This window comes from Camarhynchus parvulus, chromosome 8, assembly GCF_901933205.1.
Source record: "Camarhynchus parvulus chromosome 8, STF_HiC, whole genome shotgun sequence".
NCBI lineage: Eukaryota > Metazoa > Chordata > Aves > Passeriformes > Thraupidae > Camarhynchus > Camarhynchus parvulus.
Window position 1 is genome coordinate 1,858,612 of NC_044578.1, and position 19,007 is coordinate 1,877,618.

Genomic DNA, 19,007 nt, shown 5'->3' on the forward strand with positions numbered 1-19,007 from the left:
ATGACACCATACACCATTTTACACCCAGGTTACAGAATTATTCCCCTTCTTCCCTCCTCCACCTTCAGCCCTTTCCACTCTTCCCCAGGAGTAAAACATTGGGCAATAGAGGCACTGGGGACCAGAAAAACTCAAATTATCTGTTCTCTTGCAGCACTGAATCCTTGGAATGACTCTGAACCCACCACAGGCTGGTGGGGAGGGAACTCGGGGACCTTGGTTTCAAATAATTTAATTTTTTGTTGTATTTTATTTTTAACTGCATAAGGTAGACCAGGAAACCCCCAAAACAGAAGAGAAAGCTCCCAAAGCCTGGGACTGAGGTGTATTTTCCACTGTAAAATACAATCTTTGTCCCCAAAACAACACCTCCCACCTGTGTTTTAGCAGCTCTGCAGGGACAGGCCGCTGAAGAAGGAGCTGGGTTGGGTTCACAAATCAAACAACACATCAGTGATTTTCCTGTGCTGCCCCAAGCATAACAAAAATCAGGTTTAATCTCACATGAACTAGAGACTTTCTAAAACATCAGTTTTCATTTGAGCCAGGCCAGCATGGCAGAAATCCACTGTCACTGCAACATTGCCAGATCTTTCCTCACAGCCTTCAGCCTCAAAGAAATCCCTCTAAGCCACTTAAAATGTCCTTCTGATTAGAGCTAAACGAGAATTTTTTGATTAAACCTGTCTCAAAGAGCAAACCCCAGCTCCTGAGCACTGGAATGCTTCACCAAAACCCAGCGGTTTGGCCCCAAGTGCTGCTGCAAGCTTTTAGCAGCTCCACCAGGGATTTTGGGGTTGGCTTCAAAAGAGCTGTTACCTGGAATGACCACATGAAATATGGGAAAAGCAGATTATACCTCTGCTCTGAAGCACTGCCAGCATCTCCCTCCTCTCTGCTGGCTTAGGGGCTCTGCAATTTTCATTTTCTGACACCAACGCTTGATGGCCTCAGCTTGCTTCCGGCAAAAATAAAATCAAAGCTTGCTTTTATTAATAAATAACAAAATATTTGTTAAAGTTTAAAAAAATAAAAAATAAATATTTAAAATAATAAAATATTTGTTAAAGTAGTTATTAATTAATAATAAAAGCAAAGTTTGGAAGCTCAGAATGTTTACTCAAGTCCAATAGTTTTGTTTCCAAGCAGAATTTTAGGATCAGCCTTAGTGTGGAGTTTAGGAACACAGATCCCCTGTCCTGGGGGGTGAACTCCAACCCAGACAAAAAGGGTGACACCCAGGAAAAAGGCATTAATGGTTATTGTGTTTGAGCCTTTTTTGTTATGATTGAATGTGTGAGATGGTAGTTTTTGTTTGGACTTAGATGTTTATTAGGTTTTATTTATATTACAGTTCTATAAACTGTGAGTTTTATAGTATTTTATGTTAATAAACTAAAAAATGAAGTTGTATTTTTTATAAGGCTTTTTAAGGATAAACTGATTAATTAAGAAATGGTACTTCAATTATTTTTATTTTTAACTTAATAACTAATTACTTGTGGTTTGTAATGCGGACTTTTTAACGTAATTATACAATATTACCTAAACTTATGAAGAAGGTGAAGGAGGATTAGCTTCTGTTATAAAACTTTCATTTTGTTTTATATACATTATTATATTTTAAAACTAAGTTTTCTACCGTGTGATATTATACACTTCTATTTAAACAACATACTTTTAATTTTAATTTTATTGTTTAATTTTGGAAGCTTTCTTTAGGGTTTTAGGTTAAATGTAGTGTTAGTGTTTGTCAGTACAGAAAGCCTAAAATTCTCTGTACCAGGGTCCCAACAAATGGGAACAATATTTGGCAGGTTGGGCTGTTTGGTTTGGGTTTATTATTGGTCAGGCCCAGACTGCCAACTAGGCTCAATTATATTTATTATTTTTTACAACATTTGAAGAATATCTCCATGAACACAACAGCCTGCAGGAAATGATCAGCAGAAATAATGCAACTTTCCAGCCTTTCCTGATTTACTTTTTTGCCTTTCTGTTGTCAAAAAAACTTCAACATTATCCTCATTTTGCTCCTTTTTAAATAAATCAGGAAAACAGGCAGAAAGTCTGTATTTCAGGGTCAAATTATGTCATCACAGGATTTCTTTAGTGCTGTGGAAAGACTGATAACCGAGATATCCCATTAGAGAGAGGAAAGTTTATCCTATATCTGTACTTTACTTATCAGTCCCCTTGGAATCATAGATTTATAAAGGTTGGGAAAAATCACTGAGTCCAATAAATAACCAGGGGAAGGATTTGAGAATTTCCTGGATCCAGGGTTAAAAAAGGCAATAAGGTCTTGATATATATATATATATGAATGAATATAAATAAAGTCACCAATATATAAATAAAGGCAATAAAGATAGAATGACAGCACAAATGCCTCTTTCAGTGTTATCCTCACTCTCAACTCCCCCAGTCCCCAGGATCTGGCCACAAATCCCACGTGCCAGGCCAGGGAATCCTTTCCTGATGGAAATGGAAACCCCAATCCCTCAAACCCTGACTGGAGCATCCCACAAGGGCCACCTCCACCCCAAACATTTATTCCCATCTGCAGCTGCTCTGGGGACCCTGCACAGAAGGAAAACCAAACATTAATGGCACACTGTCTGCCCCTTGTGCTCCCCGTGCCCAAGTCCTAATGCACTTCACTCCCTGCCTAAAAAAATATTGACACCTCTGTAATGAATTTGTTTTCAGATAATGCAGCTCTGTCTGCCGGGGCTTTCCCCCGTGCCACGTGTGGGCAGGAGGGGATTTGGTTTGCACTGCCCACAGATAAGGCAGCACTCCAGCTGGCATCTGCAGAAATGCTTATCTGGCACCCTTTTAAAAGCCAAAAGCACTTTCTAAGGTCAGTCTTTCACCAAACTCCAGGCCAAGTTCTTTTCTGTAGGTTTGCCACAGCATAACAAAATACAATTTAAGGCTTTTCCTGGCAAAGAACTTGGCTGTTTGCAGCACTGCTCACATGAACATCAGCGGGTGATGCAGAGCCACAGCAGAGAGGAGCAGGGGGATTTTGGGATGGAATTCCTGCCTGGAAGGGTGGGGAGGGGCTGGGATGGAATTCCCAGAGCAGCTGTGGCTGCCCCTGGATCCCTGGCAGTGCTCAAGGCCAGGCTGGAGCAGCCTGGGACAGGGGAAGGTGTCCCTGCCATGGCACGGGTGGCACTGGGTGGGCTTTAAGGTCCTCTCCAGCCCAGCCCAGGCTGTGATCCCATTCCCTTTTCAGGCCCTGTGATCCCATTCCCTTTCCTGTCCCTGTGATCCCAGTCCCTTTTCTGTCCCAGGCCACTCCTGCAATAGTTTGGGCTGCTCCCCACGCCAGGTGGCCCTCCAGCTGCAGCAGCTCCAGTTCAGGCCCCTCTAACACACCTCAAACCTGACTTTGGCTCAGGTTCCCACGTGTCTGGGAGATAAGGGGAGGTGGAGAGGCAAAGGAGCCTGGGATTCCCAGATAAGGTGTATATTTAGCTACCTAAGTACCCTGAGGTGATAAAACACCCTGGAATAGGCTCTGCAGCCAATTCACTTCATACAAGACCTGACCGTGGCTTCCCAAATTCTGTGTTACATTTACCCAAAGGTTTTCAGTTCTTTTTGCTCGCTCAGGAAAACCCAAGAGCACGAATCCCAAAAACCTGAGCACCCTCAGCAGCCACTTCATGGTCTCCAGCACCAGAGCAGAAAAATCCAGGGAAAGACAGTGGTGGTGCCTTGTGCAGGCTGCCCTAGAGCAGAGGCTGGGCAGAGCTCCAGAATAAAGCAGGGAATGATTCAAAGCATCTCCTCCATGGATCCACCTTGGGCAGCACAAGAGCCCAGCCAGGGCTGCACCCAAGATGAACCAAAATGGCCCCAAAATGCACGAGCGGGCACGGGCTCTGTCACTGGGATCAGTTCTGCTCCATTTGCACCTTGCAGTTCATTGTCCCATTCCAGCTTTAGCCCCTGCAGTCCCACCCTGCTTGTTTTTCTCTCTCCAGCCCACGGGGTTGGTGCTCCTGGGGCTGAGATTTGGATCATTTGTCCTTGGTGCCCAGCTGGAGCAGGAATTGTTTTGTCTCCCTGCTCTGTGCACAGAGCTCACCATCCCCTGATGTGAAGCCCAGAACTGCACACTAAAGCAGCTCAGAATGGGAAAATAGAAAAGCCAAAACCTGGGGAATCAGTGGCACGAGAGAGATAAGTGTGCAGCAGATCAAAGAGCCCCTGGAGGGGACAAGGGCAGCTCTCCCTGGGAACATTCCCCCTGCAGCCCTGGCAGATAACCTGCCTGAGCCCCTGGCAAACTGAGGGGGAATTATTTGCCCTGGGATGAAGTAATGCAGCAGGATGAACATGGTTTGTGTCAGCATCAGCCACTCAGGCTCCCACCTCACTCCACGTGGGGCTTTTTTCCCCCCAAAATATATTTATGTTGGCCTCTGCAAGGAATATCCCACCTCAGGGCTGTGTCTCACATCCCACAGGGCTCTAGGAACGAGCTGCTGCACCAGCACACGGTGGGACTGTAAAAGATCCCGCAGCAAAACACCTGGGAATTGTGTCCAGCCCTCATTCAAAATTTCCATCACAGAACAGCAGGAGGGAGTTTCCGTGCCAGCCACAAAATGTGGGACAGGCTGGAATTCCAGGATTCCAGGAGCCAAAGCTGGCACCAGAGTGCAGGGACATCACTCCCAGGATGCTGGGAATCTGTTCTGGGCTCTGGATTGGCATTTTTTCTTCTCTAAATTTTACCCTCTGTGGCCAAAAGAGGAAAGTCTCTGTGTTCCTCTTTGAAATCCACAATCACACACAGAGTTGGCCAAGCCTCACCTGGATGCTGGCCAGTGCTTACACATTTTCTTGTTGCTGGCACACAGAGCCACTGTACAAAAAGATCTGTTTTACTAAAAAACCCAGATGTGTTTAGCTGAAAGTTAAAAAAAGAAATATTAAAAAAAAAAAATCTCAATGACTGAAAAAGATGGGAAAATCCAGAGGGGGGAGTTGTGGTTTCTCAAGCCTTGCAAGCTATTTATTTCTGGGAATCACAAACCCCATTTCATTTTATGAATCAGATGCTCCTTAAAGTTACAGCCCTCTTGTCTCCTCTTTTCCCCTCTCCTCATTCCCAGTGGTTAAATAAAGAACAAAACAATGCCATATTTAGGATATTTATATATAGAAGAGGCTCCATGAAGAACAAAAGGACTGTTCCAGAGGAATATTGGCACCAGCATGCACATATTCCACTTGGGAATATATCCCTCACATCCAGGTTAAACCTCTTCAGAACATGCTCACAACACAATAAATAATAAACACAGAGCATTTTCCTGCACTCTTCCCACTGGATTCCTCTCCAGCAGGGTTTTTCCAGCTCATTTTTACACCAGCCCATGCAAACTGGCATTTTCCTTTTCTCCCTCACTGCAGCTCTTGTGGAAGTTCTTGCCCCAGATTTCAGTGATTTGTGCCCAGCATTTCTCCAGTTTGGGGTAAGCACAAAACCAAGGCTCAGGGGAAGGGGAACAGTGGGGAATGAGACAAGAAGAACAGAAAGATTGGGCACAGAGCATTTCCCAGGCCACAGGATCTCTGTGGTGACATTAAAACCTCTGACCCCAGGACTCTGCTGTGCTCTGACCTCGCTCTGTTCTGGTTCTGATCCCTGCAGCCCCTCCTGAGGAGAAAACACATTTCTGTGTCCTGCAGGGACCAACCTTGCCATGCATGATGGATAAAAGGGACTTTCAAAGGGATGTGCAGCACAGAAACATCAAAAATAACATTAAAAATCTGGGGTTTGGGGGAATTTTTGAGAAGCAATGGCTACAGTGCAAATTCCTGGTTTAGAGGAAGGTGTCCATGGCAGGGGGTTGGAATTAGGGGATCTCTGGGGTCCCTTCACACCCAAACCCTCCTGGGATTCTGGGATAAATTTGTGCACAGTGCACAGACACAGAGCAATGCAAAAATCCACCAGTGAACCACCAAAATGCTGCCTTTGATCTCCCTAAAAATAAAGTAAAAATATAAAATCAACCCAATGTGCCTTTGAATTCAGAAGTTCATGGAGAAAAGAATCATACATCAGCCTTTTCCAGCCAGAGCTCCCTGCCCTCCCAGGCTGCTCTGGAGGTGCCCTTGACACAATCCACACTGTGGAAAGGATTCCAGCAGCTGGAGAGCCTGAGCTGCCTCCTGGGGACACATCCAGGTGTGGGACATGGACATCCACACCACCCCCACATCCCCTGAGCTGCCTGCAGCTGGCCCTGCATCTGCAGCACCCAAAGATATAATAATACAATATATTATATAAAATTATTGTATTTTAAATATATTATATTATATTACATTACATTACATTACATTACATTACATTACATTACATTACATTACATTATATTATATTATATTATATTATATTATATTATATTATATTATATTATATTATATTATATTATGTTATATTATATTATATTATATTATATTACATTACATTACATTATATTATATTCATCTATATTATATACATTTATATTATATTTTAAAATGTTATTCTAAATTTTATATTAAAATTTAGAATATATATAATATTTCTATATAATATCTATACAACATTATACATGTATATAATAAAAATTTATATAATGTATTTCATTTTTCTGTATTATATCTATATAACATCATATATTTATATAATCTTTACTATAGCTTATATAATTTTTATAATTTCCAAAATTTTGTATTGTATGTTATATTAAATATTTTATAGTCTTTTTATAACCTTAATACTTTTTATATTGTATATTATATTTTATTCTGAATAATTTTATATTAGTTTTTCTATTATTTTAAATAATATATTTATTTTAATATTATGTTTATTCTAAATATTTAATATATCTGTATTATATTTATGTTATTATATAATATGAATAATTATTTCTTTCTAAAGCACAAGTAGGGCTTGTTGGACTTTTTTTTTTAAACAAAAAAGCTAAGTGAGAGCAGCAGAGCAGGACCAGGGAATGTGATCCCAGGGGTTCACAGAGGGAGGATGATGAGGGAGGACAGCCAGGTACTTCATCTCTCACCCTGCAGCTTGAAAACTGCCACAGATGGGCTTGGTTTGCATGGAAAAAAAGAGCAGAAAAATGAATTTCATGGCTACAATTTCATTTTTCAACTTGTACGGGGAGAAGGCGACACGAGAGTCGCACAATCCAGTCCCCAGGACATTCTCTGCATGCAAGGAGCAGCAAACACAAAAAACCAGAATTTGAGGTAATTTCCCTCCTGCATTTCACAAAATGCAACTGAAGTGTGATTAAATTTCTTTTTTGGTTACAAAATCATCATTATTACAACTACAAAATCAACTATTAACGAGAACATCTCCCTTTCTTTTCACCTTTCCACATCCTTTGTGTGTATTTTAGCTGGTTAAGTTGTGAGGGGTTTTTTTGGAAGGGGAGCAAAAAAAAAACCACCAAACCCCTTGCCAGAAAGAAAAAATGAGAAAAAAAGATTCCCAAATATATTTTGTTTTAAAAAGTGAGGCAATCCTGAGTGGCCCAGACAGTGAAACTCCAGCCCAGCTCTCTGTGCTCACACTGCTCTCTGTGGGCTCTGACCACCAAGGAGGTGGTGTTTAACCCCACAAATTCCAGAAACCCCAAACGAGGTGGGAGCAGCACAAAATCCCCATTTTCTCACCTCATTCATTAAGTCTCCAAACTGCTGGAGAGCCCAACAGCCCCCAAATCCCAGAGCAGCAGGAAACTTCCCTCCCCAGAACCCCTCAGAATCACCAAACAGCTGAAACCCCCTGAAACCCCAGCAAAGAGCTCCCCTTCCAAAGCAAACTCCAGGATCCCACAGCAGCACCTTCACAAGGGGAGATAAAACCACATTTTAGGCTGTTCCATTAGAGGGCATCCTACAACATCCTTTTGTGGTCAGAGGCTTCTCCTCGTTCATATCCTCTGCAATAATTCATGGAAGGTCTTCCATAAGAGCCAGGAATGTTCACACTCCCAGGGTTTTCATCCCTTGTAATTGCATTAATTGCATTAATAGATGAATTTTCTGGTTCAGTTGGGTCTGTGTTTCCCTCCCCTCATCAGGAGAGGTGGATTTTCAATATTTTTCCACAATGTGAGATGTGAATAAGCACCACAAAACTGATTCCAAACCTCAGGACCGCCAGACATCACACTTGAGAACAAAAAGGCACTGAAAAGGTGAGCAGGTTTGATCAGGTATTTTGTAATTAGAGATAGAAGTGAATATTCTCACAAACTGCCCAAGACAGAAGCTCCACGGCCAAAAGACAATGTGGGGAGTGCTCAGAGCCTGCAGCAGGAGCCAAACCTGAGCTCCAGGACACAGGGAGATATGGTGCAAACAGCCACTGCTCCCACCCACCTACTCCATCTTTAAAAAAAATCTTCAAAAAATCTTTTCAGGCAGTTTATTAATACAGGTACAGAGAGACGGACACAGTTTACGACCCTTAAAATCAGCAAGAAGCCCCTGGGCAGTAAAATCTGTTTGTAGTGATAAATATTTCCCTGACTGGGCTGTGACATGGATGAAGTACCTGTAGGTGCACTGAAATCACTCCACAGACTGAAGGCACCAGAGGATCCAAAGGTAATGATATTGCAAATTAAGAAGTCTGGGGTAAGAAACAGGAGTTGACACGGTAACATGAAAACATCACTGTGAGACAGATAACTCAGTCACAATAAATTACCATCCTATCTGACTTAAAAAGCAGAATGGAAAAGTGCTCCTGTCACACCACATGACAAATGAACTCCTGACTGCTGAAATGCAAGATTAATGAAGGCACAGAAGAGACATGAAAGGACTTACGAGGATCCTGGGCTCGCTGTTGGCGGGGGACCTGGAAAAGCGACAGAAGAAAAACAGCAGGATGAGTTACGGCAAGGTAGCAAGCAGGAAGCTTTTGAAAACCTTTTAAAAGATAAAAGCACCAGTCTGTGGTGCTGGCTGCGGTTTATGGAGTTGAACAGAGGAGTGGCAGCCCCTCAGCACCAAAGACAAGGCTGTATTGGCTGCAGAACATGACACGAGGACAATAAACAGGTGAGCAGCTCACCTTCCTCTTGAAACTGCCTTAGGAGAACACCTAATGATTAATTTCTTATCAGAAATCAGAAAACATGGGAGATTTATGAAAAAAAAGATGAAACTCATCACATCCATCATTCCTTGTGTGTTATTTGTCCAGTTCCAAAGAGGATTAACCAGGACTGTGTGCAAATATCTTCATCTCAGTGAATTATTTCCCCCTGACCGTGGAGGAGGAGGGGGAGAAGACACACAAAACCTGTTTCTTGTTTGGAATCTTCTGAGTGGTAAGACCAGCTTTGAAGGCAGTTATCTCAATATAAACTTGGGAGAATGAGTGCTTATTTTCCCTGACAGGTATATATGGGTCTCATCTCAGGCCCTCAGCCTGCAGTGCCAGCTGAAGTTTCTCACTCACCAGACACAGAGGTCGCTCAGAATAAAGGAGGATTTCTCCTCTGGTCTGAATCTACCCAGGTACTCCATTAATGGGGGCTCAGCCTGGAGAGAAGGAGGCTCAGGGGGCCCTTGTGGCTCTGCATAGCTCCTGACAGGAGGGGACAGGCAGGGAGGGTTGGGCTCTGCTCCCAGGAACTGGGACAGGACGAGAAGAAACAGCTTCAAGCCGTTCCAAGGGAGGTTTGGATTGGATATTGGGAAAATTTCTCCTCCAAAAATGTTGGAACAGTCTGCTCAAGGCAGTCACCATCCCTGCAACTGAGCATGTGGCACTGGGAACATGGTTTAATGGTGAACATGGTGGCAGCGCTGGGCGCTGGTTGGACTGGATGATCTTAAAGGGCTTTTCCAACATGAACATTCCATGATTCCATGAAAATACAGCTGTTCCTACACTCCCATGGATCCAGTTATTTAGGAAACCTGTGGATGGGTTAAAAGGGCAGAGATGCCAGCCCTGCAGGACAGACAGCAGGGTCCAAAATCTCTCTCAGGGGTGTCCCACGGCTCTTCAGCTCTCCAGGAGCTTCATCCAAGCTCCATCCAAGGCACGTTTCTGCCCTGCCATCCTAACACCCTCTCTGGGAAGCTGATTTTGAGTCAGCTCATGGATTCCTGGGCTCTCTGCATAACCCAAGTTCAATAAGTTTAACAAACTTGGCTTTTCCAACCTCAACAACGCCGCCACACCAGCGCGCTGCTTTCCCCTGGCCAAACCCCTTCTCCCAAGCAAGAGCTGGGTCAGTTGATGAGAAGCAGACTCACCAAACTTGACAAAGAGCACGCCGGTGGTGGACACAGTCCTCCTGCCGTTGGTGGCCACGCACTGGAAGTAGCCGGTGTCGGTGGTGTCCAGGTTGCGGATGCGCAGGCGGGAGCCGTAGGGGGTGGCTCGGAAGGAGATCCTGCGCGGCTCCTGCACCACGGGCGCGTCGTTCTTCAGCCACCGCACCGTGGGAGGGGGGTTCCCTGACACCTTGCAGTGCAGCTCCGCCGTCTGGCCCAGCGTGGTGGTGATGTTGTTCATGGGCTCGTCCAGCGTCAGGAAATAATCTGGGGTTGGGGAGAAAAGAAGGGGGATGAAGGGCTCCAGAGCAGAGATGGCATTGTGGAGAAAGCTCCTGCTTGTCTTTGGAGGAGACACAAAGGAGGTGGATTGTCACGGATATCTTTTATGAAAAATCCTTTCCTTAGGATTTTTCCTTCTGAGAAGCTGAGAGGCCTCAGGAACAAAATGTAAACACTGATTATCTGCTGCTGTGGAATGCAACAAGTAAATCTGTGATTGGTCTCATGTGGTTGTTTCTAATCAATGGCCAATCACAGTCAGCTAGCTTAGACTCTGTCTGAGACACAAGCTTTGGTTATCATTCTTTCTTTTTCTATTCTTAGCTAGCCTTCTGAGGAAATCCTTTCTTCTATTCTTTTAGTATAGTTTTAATGTAATATATATAATAAAATAATGAATCAGCCTTCTGAAATATGGAGTCAGATCCTCATCTCTTCCCTCATCCTCAGACCCCTGTGAACATGGTCACAGTGGATAGCAGGGTTCCCTCTGCTGTTTAACATCTCCTATTTGGCTTCATTTAGCACAGAAAAACACTGCTGCTCTTTTTTCTTTTCTTTTTCCTAACTGAAACATGGAAAACATCTCAGCACTCCAGTTGTTCATTTTGATGCTGACCTGCCTCTGCTCATTCCAGAATCCGCCAAATGTAGGAACATATGGAAGGAATCATTCAGAAGTGCAAATCCTGTGACCCAGAGCAGCTGTGGCTGCCCCTGGATCCCTGGAAGTGCCCAAGGCCAGGCTGGACAGGGTTTGGAGCTGCCTGGGACAGTGGGAAGTGTCCCTGCCCATGACAGGGGTGGCACTGGATGAGATTTAAGGTCTCTTCCAACCCAAACCATTCCAGGATTCTGTGATCCTGTCTCCAAGCCATTCTTAGTGACCCACAGGCTGAGCAGATAGCATGTAGTCCATGATTTTGTAAGCACCAGCTGCAGAGATGAGGAATAAGGATCTGGGAAAGGAGACTTCATTCTCACTCAGTATTTCCATGGCTGAGAGTACTGAATGTTACCTCCACTCTGAAATAGGGCTCATGATTGAAAAGTCAAATGAAATTAAATTTACAAAGATGAATCTCTCCTAGCCCATTCCTGAGCACTGCCTTCTGTCCCGGGCTATTTCACTGGGCATCCCTCAGGAGAAGGCCCATTCCTCATTCACTGTATTCACCATTTAATTAAATCCTTTAAAGGCAGGGAGGGAGATGGGTTGGGGATGGGGAATGGAATCCTCAGGCGCTCATCTCCATGTCAGAGGTTCAAAACTAATGGTGGCCACCATCAGCTGCTGGCTGTCCCAGCAGGGTGGCCAAGGAATGAGAAATCCCAACTGCATCTGGCTCCTGAACTCTCAGAGCCAGACCAGGAGGTCAAGAAAAGCCAGAATTGGGCAGTGAACTTGGAATCACAGAATTATTTGGGTTGGAAGGGACCTTGTAGTTCCTCCAGTGCCACCCCCTGCCATGGCAGGGACACTTTCCACTATCCCAGGTTGCCCCAAGTCCTGTCCAACCTGGCCCTGGACATTTCCATCCCCAAATTGGTGCTGTGCTGCTTGTGCTCCATCACTCTCAAGTCCACCTGCAGTTCACTCCAGCAAGAAACCTTCCTGAAAGTGTGAAAAAACCCTCCAGCACGTTCCAAACCAGCTCAGCCACCCAGCCTGCCTAAGTAAGCCACTTCCCTAATTATTCCTGTAATCTTGGCTTGCCCAGCTCCTCCCTTCATTATGGTTTGTGGAGAGCAGTATCTCTTGCCTTTGTTTTTAATCTGTTTAGCACACAACTTACCCTGTGTTTGCACAGCACTTTGAACAAAGCCTCCCTGTCCTCACCTGGTCCCAGGAGCCATTTGGGACAAGCATTTGGCACCCAGGCCCTGCCCACAGATATTTTTTTTTCCGCGTGTGTTTTTTTCAATTAAGTTCTAATGTGCAGGTGTGAAACTGTGCTTCTCTCAGGGAGCAAGGGACAGGATGAGAGGGAAAGTTTTCAAGTTGCACCGGGGGAGGTTTTGATTGGGAATCAGGGAAAAAAATGTCCTGGGAAGAGCTGTAAAGTGTTTAAACAAGGTGCCAAGGCAGTGGTGGAGTCACCATCCCTGGAAACATTCAAAAAACATGTGGAGTGGCACTTGGGGACATGGTTTAGTGGTGAACATGGTGCTGGTTGGACTTGGTGATCTTAAAGGCCTTTTCCAACCTGAACATTCCATGATTCTATGAAAATACAGCTGCTCTGGCACTCCCATGGATCCAATTATTTAGGAAACCTGTGGATGGGTTAAAAGGGCAGGACAGACAGCAGGGTCCAAAGTCTCTCAGGGATGTCCCATGGCTCCTCAGCTCCCCAGGACCATTTCGCCAAGCTCCATCCAAGGCACATTTCTGCCCTGCCATCCTGACACCCTCCCTGGGAAGCAGAGCTCCAGCCAGCTCATGGATTCCTGGGCTCTCTGCACAATCTGGGCTTAATAAAGCCCCACTAATGGCCTGGGACCAGAGAACCACAGTTAATTACCCAATGTGGCATTTCTGAACCACAGCCTTTTCTTTAATTCCTGATAATGCTCCTTCAGCCATCTCCAGCCCAACGGGGAGGGAAACAGCCCTGGATGGGCTGCCTGAAAAACAGCACAGTGAACAGGATGGTTTGAAGGTCCTGAGGAATACAGGAGAGGCAAATAAAGGAGTGAGGATGTAGGGCACGTTTCCAAAGGCTGGAGAAGGATTTTGAGGAATCAACAGAAATTATAATCAGTGAAAAAGTATGGCTGCAACTTCTCTCTAAGTGCCAACAGAAGTGGCCTCAGGAGTTGCTGACTCCTCTGATTGTTCTCCACCTTCCTCCAGGAGCTACTGCAGAAACACCAAGACAAATTCATCTCCTAAATTCACTCTAGATTAGTCCTCAAATCCGTACATTTAGCATCTGAATCACAAACCAGATCAAGCAGCTCACCTGAGATAAGATTTAAATAGGGAGGGTTTGAAGCCATTGGGAGCTCTGGGAGATGTTTCTCACAGATGATAAAGCAGTTTTGGAACTGAAAAGAAACTCCCCACAAACCTTGGATTGCTGCTGAGGCACAAAAAATGATGAGCATCCCTTCACTCCTCCATTGCTGCCCTTGCCTGGTGTGGAGGGGCTGCAGAGAAGCCCAGTTGTATTTTTATTGTGTCTCTCACCTTCCAAAACCCATCAAAAGGAGAAATTCTTCCCTGTGACAGGGGTGAGGCCCTGGCATGGTTTTCCCAAAGAAGCTGTGGCTGCTCTTGGATCTCTGGCAGTGCCCAATGCCAGGCTGGAGCAGTGTGGGACAGTGGAAGGTGTCCCATGGCTGGGGTGGAATGGGATGGGATTTAAGGTCCCTTCCAACCCAAACCATCTCACCATAATTCATCTGCCCCTCTCCTGCCACCCAGGAGCCCTCCAGATGGAGCTGACTCCCTCTGACCTAAAGAACATTTTCTTTGAAGAAAGGATGGGTTTTGTGTACTGGGAATGATCCAGTCTGGTGGCACTGGCCTTTGGAAAGTCTGAGTTTAATCCTGGCTCGGAGCAGCCTTGGGTGAATCAGCTCAGTTGTGATTTTTAGAAGAGCCAAAGGGAAGTAGACACCCAAAGCCAATCAAAGCTCACATGGGATTTGTGCAACTAAGGCCTTTTAAAAACAGCCTTAAACCTTTTGGCTCGATGTCTCCAGCCATAAAGTGAGGATAATAATCCCTCTTACATCATGGGGAGGCTGCTATGTACATTAATGAGATAATGCTCATAAAGCACTTTGAAAGTGAAAAGTGCTATGCTGGGATAAGCACTATTATATTTTAAGTTGAATCTCAGGGTTTCGAGCACAGAACAAAAGCTTGTCCATATTTTAGAGTAGCACTCTATAAAAACATTTGGGAAACGTTTTAATTTACAGAAGTACGGGAGAATAGCCTGAAAGAGTTCTAAATAAAATTTAGCCCACCTATAATTTAATAATAGTCAAACTGATTTTTTTTTAATTTGTAAAAACAATTTACTGCTGGGCCTAGACCCCAAATGCCAAGTTTCAGCCCACAGAGAGGGTTTTTTTTAATGGCTGAGTTATAAACCCTTGAAAAATGCTGACAGCCCCTTTACTAGAGCAGCACTAGCGGGTGCCCTATAATGAACTTTTAAATGACTTGAGATAATATCTGGAAAGCCAAGCCTGAAATATATTTCTGGGTTTGAGCCATTGCCAAGGCAAACACAACACATCATAAGTCATCCTCATGATTCTGAGCGCATAAATTGGAGACACTGCATATAAAGCCCAAATATTAGGTATCCTTCGTGGCCAAACTTTGTGCTGGTTTGATGTTACAGAACAGCAACAGCTGTGCAAGGACAAAATGTAGAGCGTTGCGTGTCTCCAAAGAAGAAAAGTGTCTGTATTTCCACAGCTCTGCCTTGACATTGTTAAATAGGAGCCTGCCCAGTCCTAATAAATCCTCCACTATTCTACTACTTTTAAGTGGAACCCAGGTGGCTTTCAAAATAAAAGCTCGTCCTGGCCGGCCAAGGAATGTTAATCTGCTCTGTGACCACATGGTTACTCTATCTTAAATTACCAAAGACACAGCTTAGAGCAGTAACACCCTCTTGGCTTGCAGGAGGGTTTTGCTGGCCACAGGGAGACCTTTCCCCCCAGCACCGTGTGTGCTGCATGTTTCTGATTTCACAAGGTGTTTAAAGCACGATGGGGATGCAGGATTAGACCCTGGAAGGGTCATTTTATGAGAAGAGTTGTTGTTTCATTTATCCTTCTCTTTCTGCCCTTCTGATCTTTCGGAATATTCAAAGAAAAGCTGAAATTAAAGTCTCTGCCCAAGCCTAAACCAGCGTTAATCCAGGTGCACCAGACAGGCTGGTGAGCCAAGTTCCTTCCACTACAGATGGGAAACAACACAGTTCTCTGCAAACATCTCCAGACCTTTCCTCAGGCAGCTGTGGGGACACCTTTTCCAGCTGCTGGCCTGGAGAAGTTGCTTAATTCTGGATTTGAAGATTCAAACCTGCACTGCAGCACAGAAGGCAGAACCTGTCCTGGCTGGAGCAAGGCACTGGGACACCAACATTCCAGCGCTTATTGCAGTTATGGAATCCTGGAATGGTTTGGGCTGGGAGGGACCTCAACTCTCAGCTCATTCCAAACCCTGACATGGGCAGGGACCCTTCCACTAGTCCAGGCTGATCAAGCCCCATCCAACCTGGGTGTGTTTAACAAAGCCTGGATGTGGCACTGGGTGCCAGGGTTTAGTTGGGGTGCTGGGGCTGGGTTGGACTCGATGATCTTTGAGGTCTCTTCCCACCCAGTGATTCTGTGAATTCTGTGAACCTGGCCTTGAATTATGTCTGTGAACTGAAAGGTTTGGCAGCTCCCTGGTTCTTTGTCACTGCACACACTGGAAAAATGCCCAGAAGTGTCTCGGAAAGCTGCATTTTCATTCATTCAGAGCCTCGGATCATCCATGAATCCAGTGTGGTGCCATACCTGGATGCGCTCCATATCCCCAAATATCGACACCACCACCGAGCTCACTCCACTGGGAATCTTCCATGTGGAATAACTGTCTTTGGAGAAGGTCAAACACACAGAGTCCACCCAGAAGATCCAGTCCAGACTGAAGATGCTGGAGGGGCTTGCTGGCTGCTCCATGACAAGGAAGGAAGCAGCAGGATTTCTGATGGAAGCGTGGCCACACACATCCCTTGGGAAAAGGATTCCCCAGGGATTGCTGGATCTGCCCATCACTCACAGAGGAAGACAACTCCCTGTGGGTCTGATCATCAGACCTTGTTATTAACAGGGTAAAAGGAAAACTCCCGCTCGGAATTTCACTTATTTTAAATGAATAAACAAGAGGAATGACAGTGGGAGGGAAGAGATGAACTCAAGTCATGACCTGGCAACTCTTGAAGAATATCAGGGTTAAAGAAGTCCAGATAATCATGTGGAAATATCCAATGTCTTGGGAGAAAGGAAACTTTCTGCTGCCTCAGCTTTACTTCCAGCGGGTTTCCCAGAGATGTGCAGGAGTCAGTTTGGAATGCACATGGAAGTTCTGTCCTGGACTTTCCCTTCCCACACTCCATCCAGAGGGTTCAGTGCCAGCCAGGACAACTCCCTGACTCCAACCAGGCAGGGCACAGCTCAAGGCCTGATGGCTTTTCAGATCTCCATGTGTGACTGTCACTGGGATTCCCAGAATTAATTTTGATATTCTGATAATTGGCAGCTCAGAGATGGCACTGGGTTTGTGGAGGGAGGAAAGACTTCCAAAAAATCATCTGGAACCTGAATCCCACTGCTTTTGGGTGGGAACTGGGCAACTCCCTGCCTTCCATGAACTCTTGGATGCATTTGAGAGTTGCTTCTGCCCCTCCTTTCATCAGACAGCTCCGAGCTTTAAGGACAGATGTCTCAGAGGTCACTTTGAGGGGAAATGAAGCTTTTCTTTACTCAGGAACCAGTTTTATAGCCCAAGTAGGAAACCTCTAAACTTTATCACCAAACAAAAAAAAGTGATTTGGAATAGGTAAACAAATGTCCACATCCAGCTATAAAGCCAACTACTGAAAACCATCAAGGGATTTTGTTGTCACTTTAGAAGCCGCTCTGCAGTAAAGAGCCACAAAGAAAAACCCAAGCATTAAAGGGAGGGTGTATGGAAAGGTATGTGCCTCAAGATTAATGCTGTGGAGTCAAAGAAAAGCTGTTATTTCTGACATTTTGACACAGCATCACTTCAGGATCTGGTTCTTATTAGCCCTTTCTGTGCCTTTTAAAGGTCTATTTTTTTTTTCAACCAAAAATGTCAGGAAATTTGGAACAGAAACGTACAATAAAACACGTCCCTTGACCCTCTGATCTATCAATCTTTCAAATAAACAAAGATAGCTGGATGAGCCAGGAAAAGGTTATTATATATAGTTACCTTATGTATAATGGTCAATATTCACTGCACATGCTCAGATTATACAAAGAATTTGATGTAAGTGCAGCTTTTTGTGGAAGATTTTTGCCATGAAAGCCCAAAGTTACTCAGGGCGGTTTCATTTTCAGGCTGTGTTCTGTGACCTTCGAATTTCACACCCTGTATTATTTATAAATGAGACATTCAAGAAACACAAATTCTCAAATAAAAATGTGCACTCCGTCAGTGGAAAAGCAAACAAAAGGAGCTAATGTACTGTGGCTAAAAAAATTTTCAAACAAAGTAGCAGTAATTTACTGCCCTGCTACTAACGGGACCCCACAAATCGAATCAGAACCCTGAGCCCCACCGGGGGAGCTTGATTTACCCCATATCCCCCAGATAATAAAGGAAAATAGAAAGGTAAATTGTGCATGAATGTGAAAGCTGTAATTCTTCCCCTTTCAGCACAGGGATCAAATTCACATCCAGTGATTTCAAAGGAGAATCTGGAATCTCTGAAGGACTGGGGCCAAAGGCAGGAGGCCTCGATCCACCTGGTTTTCCCAACGTTTGGGTGTGTTTATGTTGTTTGGGATGTAGTTTGCCTAAGAGACAAATCGTCCCTGGGAGATCACTGAGATTTTCCCTCACAGAACTCCCAGCCAGGTCCTTTTCCTGCCTGGGAGAACGTGCCAAGGTGGCAGCTTCACCCTGGATTTGTGAGTAATGGTGAGCCAAAGGCTCCATGAGCAGCCTGGCTGCATCCCTGATGTCCTGCAGACCTTGCACTGCCTGCATTTTCCTCCTGCTCTGCTGGAGCTGCTGTCCAGCCCTTCCAGGGAATGTTCTGCCCACACCAGGATCTCCAGGAAGTTCAGGACATGCAGTCCCAAACACTGCACCTCTCCCTTTTGTTTGGACCCTCCACACTCATTTTGGGCTGTGCATCCCCAGATCACTGATATCAAGTGATCCTTGATATGCCTTTGAATGTTCAGGATAAACCCCAGCTGAATCTTCTGCCAAGCTCTCCAGGGAATGTTTGTTCCAGGCACTGGGAAGGGCTGTGCCCCACAGAGGCTGTGGGGAGCTCAGAGTCTGGGCTTGGGATAGTGGATGTCTGGAAATGGAAATGGTTCCAAATACTTGTTTGCCAGAGCTGATAGGCCATGAAAGAAAAAGGAAAAAAGGCAAAATCTCACCGCAATGTTTTTCTTTGGAAGCTGAAGGACCAAGGAAGAGATCTTGGGAGGAGGAACCAACAAAAGAAAGGAGCTGCAGCTCAGGCACAGGCAGGACACATCCCTGTGCCTCTGGAAGAGGCTGCAGGTGGGAATGGGGCACTGGGGGACCCATTCCAGGGCAGCTGCATCGCTCTCTTATCAGCCTGCAGAATGAACAGCCACTGAAG

General features: G+C 45.0%; 1 protein-coding gene across 1 annotated transcript in view; it reads right to left on the bottom strand.

Annotated features, from left to right (window-relative positions):
* The window catches only part of ROR1 (receptor tyrosine kinase like orphan receptor 1), a 151,123-nt gene that overhangs the window by 26,819 nt on the left and 105,297 nt on the right, over positions 1 to 19,007 (bottom strand). Inside the window, exons 3-4 of the mRNA XM_030953932.1 lie at positions 10,336 to 10,623; positions 8,893 to 8,923 (exon numbers count right to left, since the gene is read on the bottom strand). Coding sequence (XP_030809792.1) covers positions 8,893 to 8,923; positions 10,336 to 10,623 — 319 coding nt within the window. The remainder of the gene's footprint in view (positions 1 to 8,892; positions 8,924 to 10,335; positions 10,624 to 19,007) is intronic.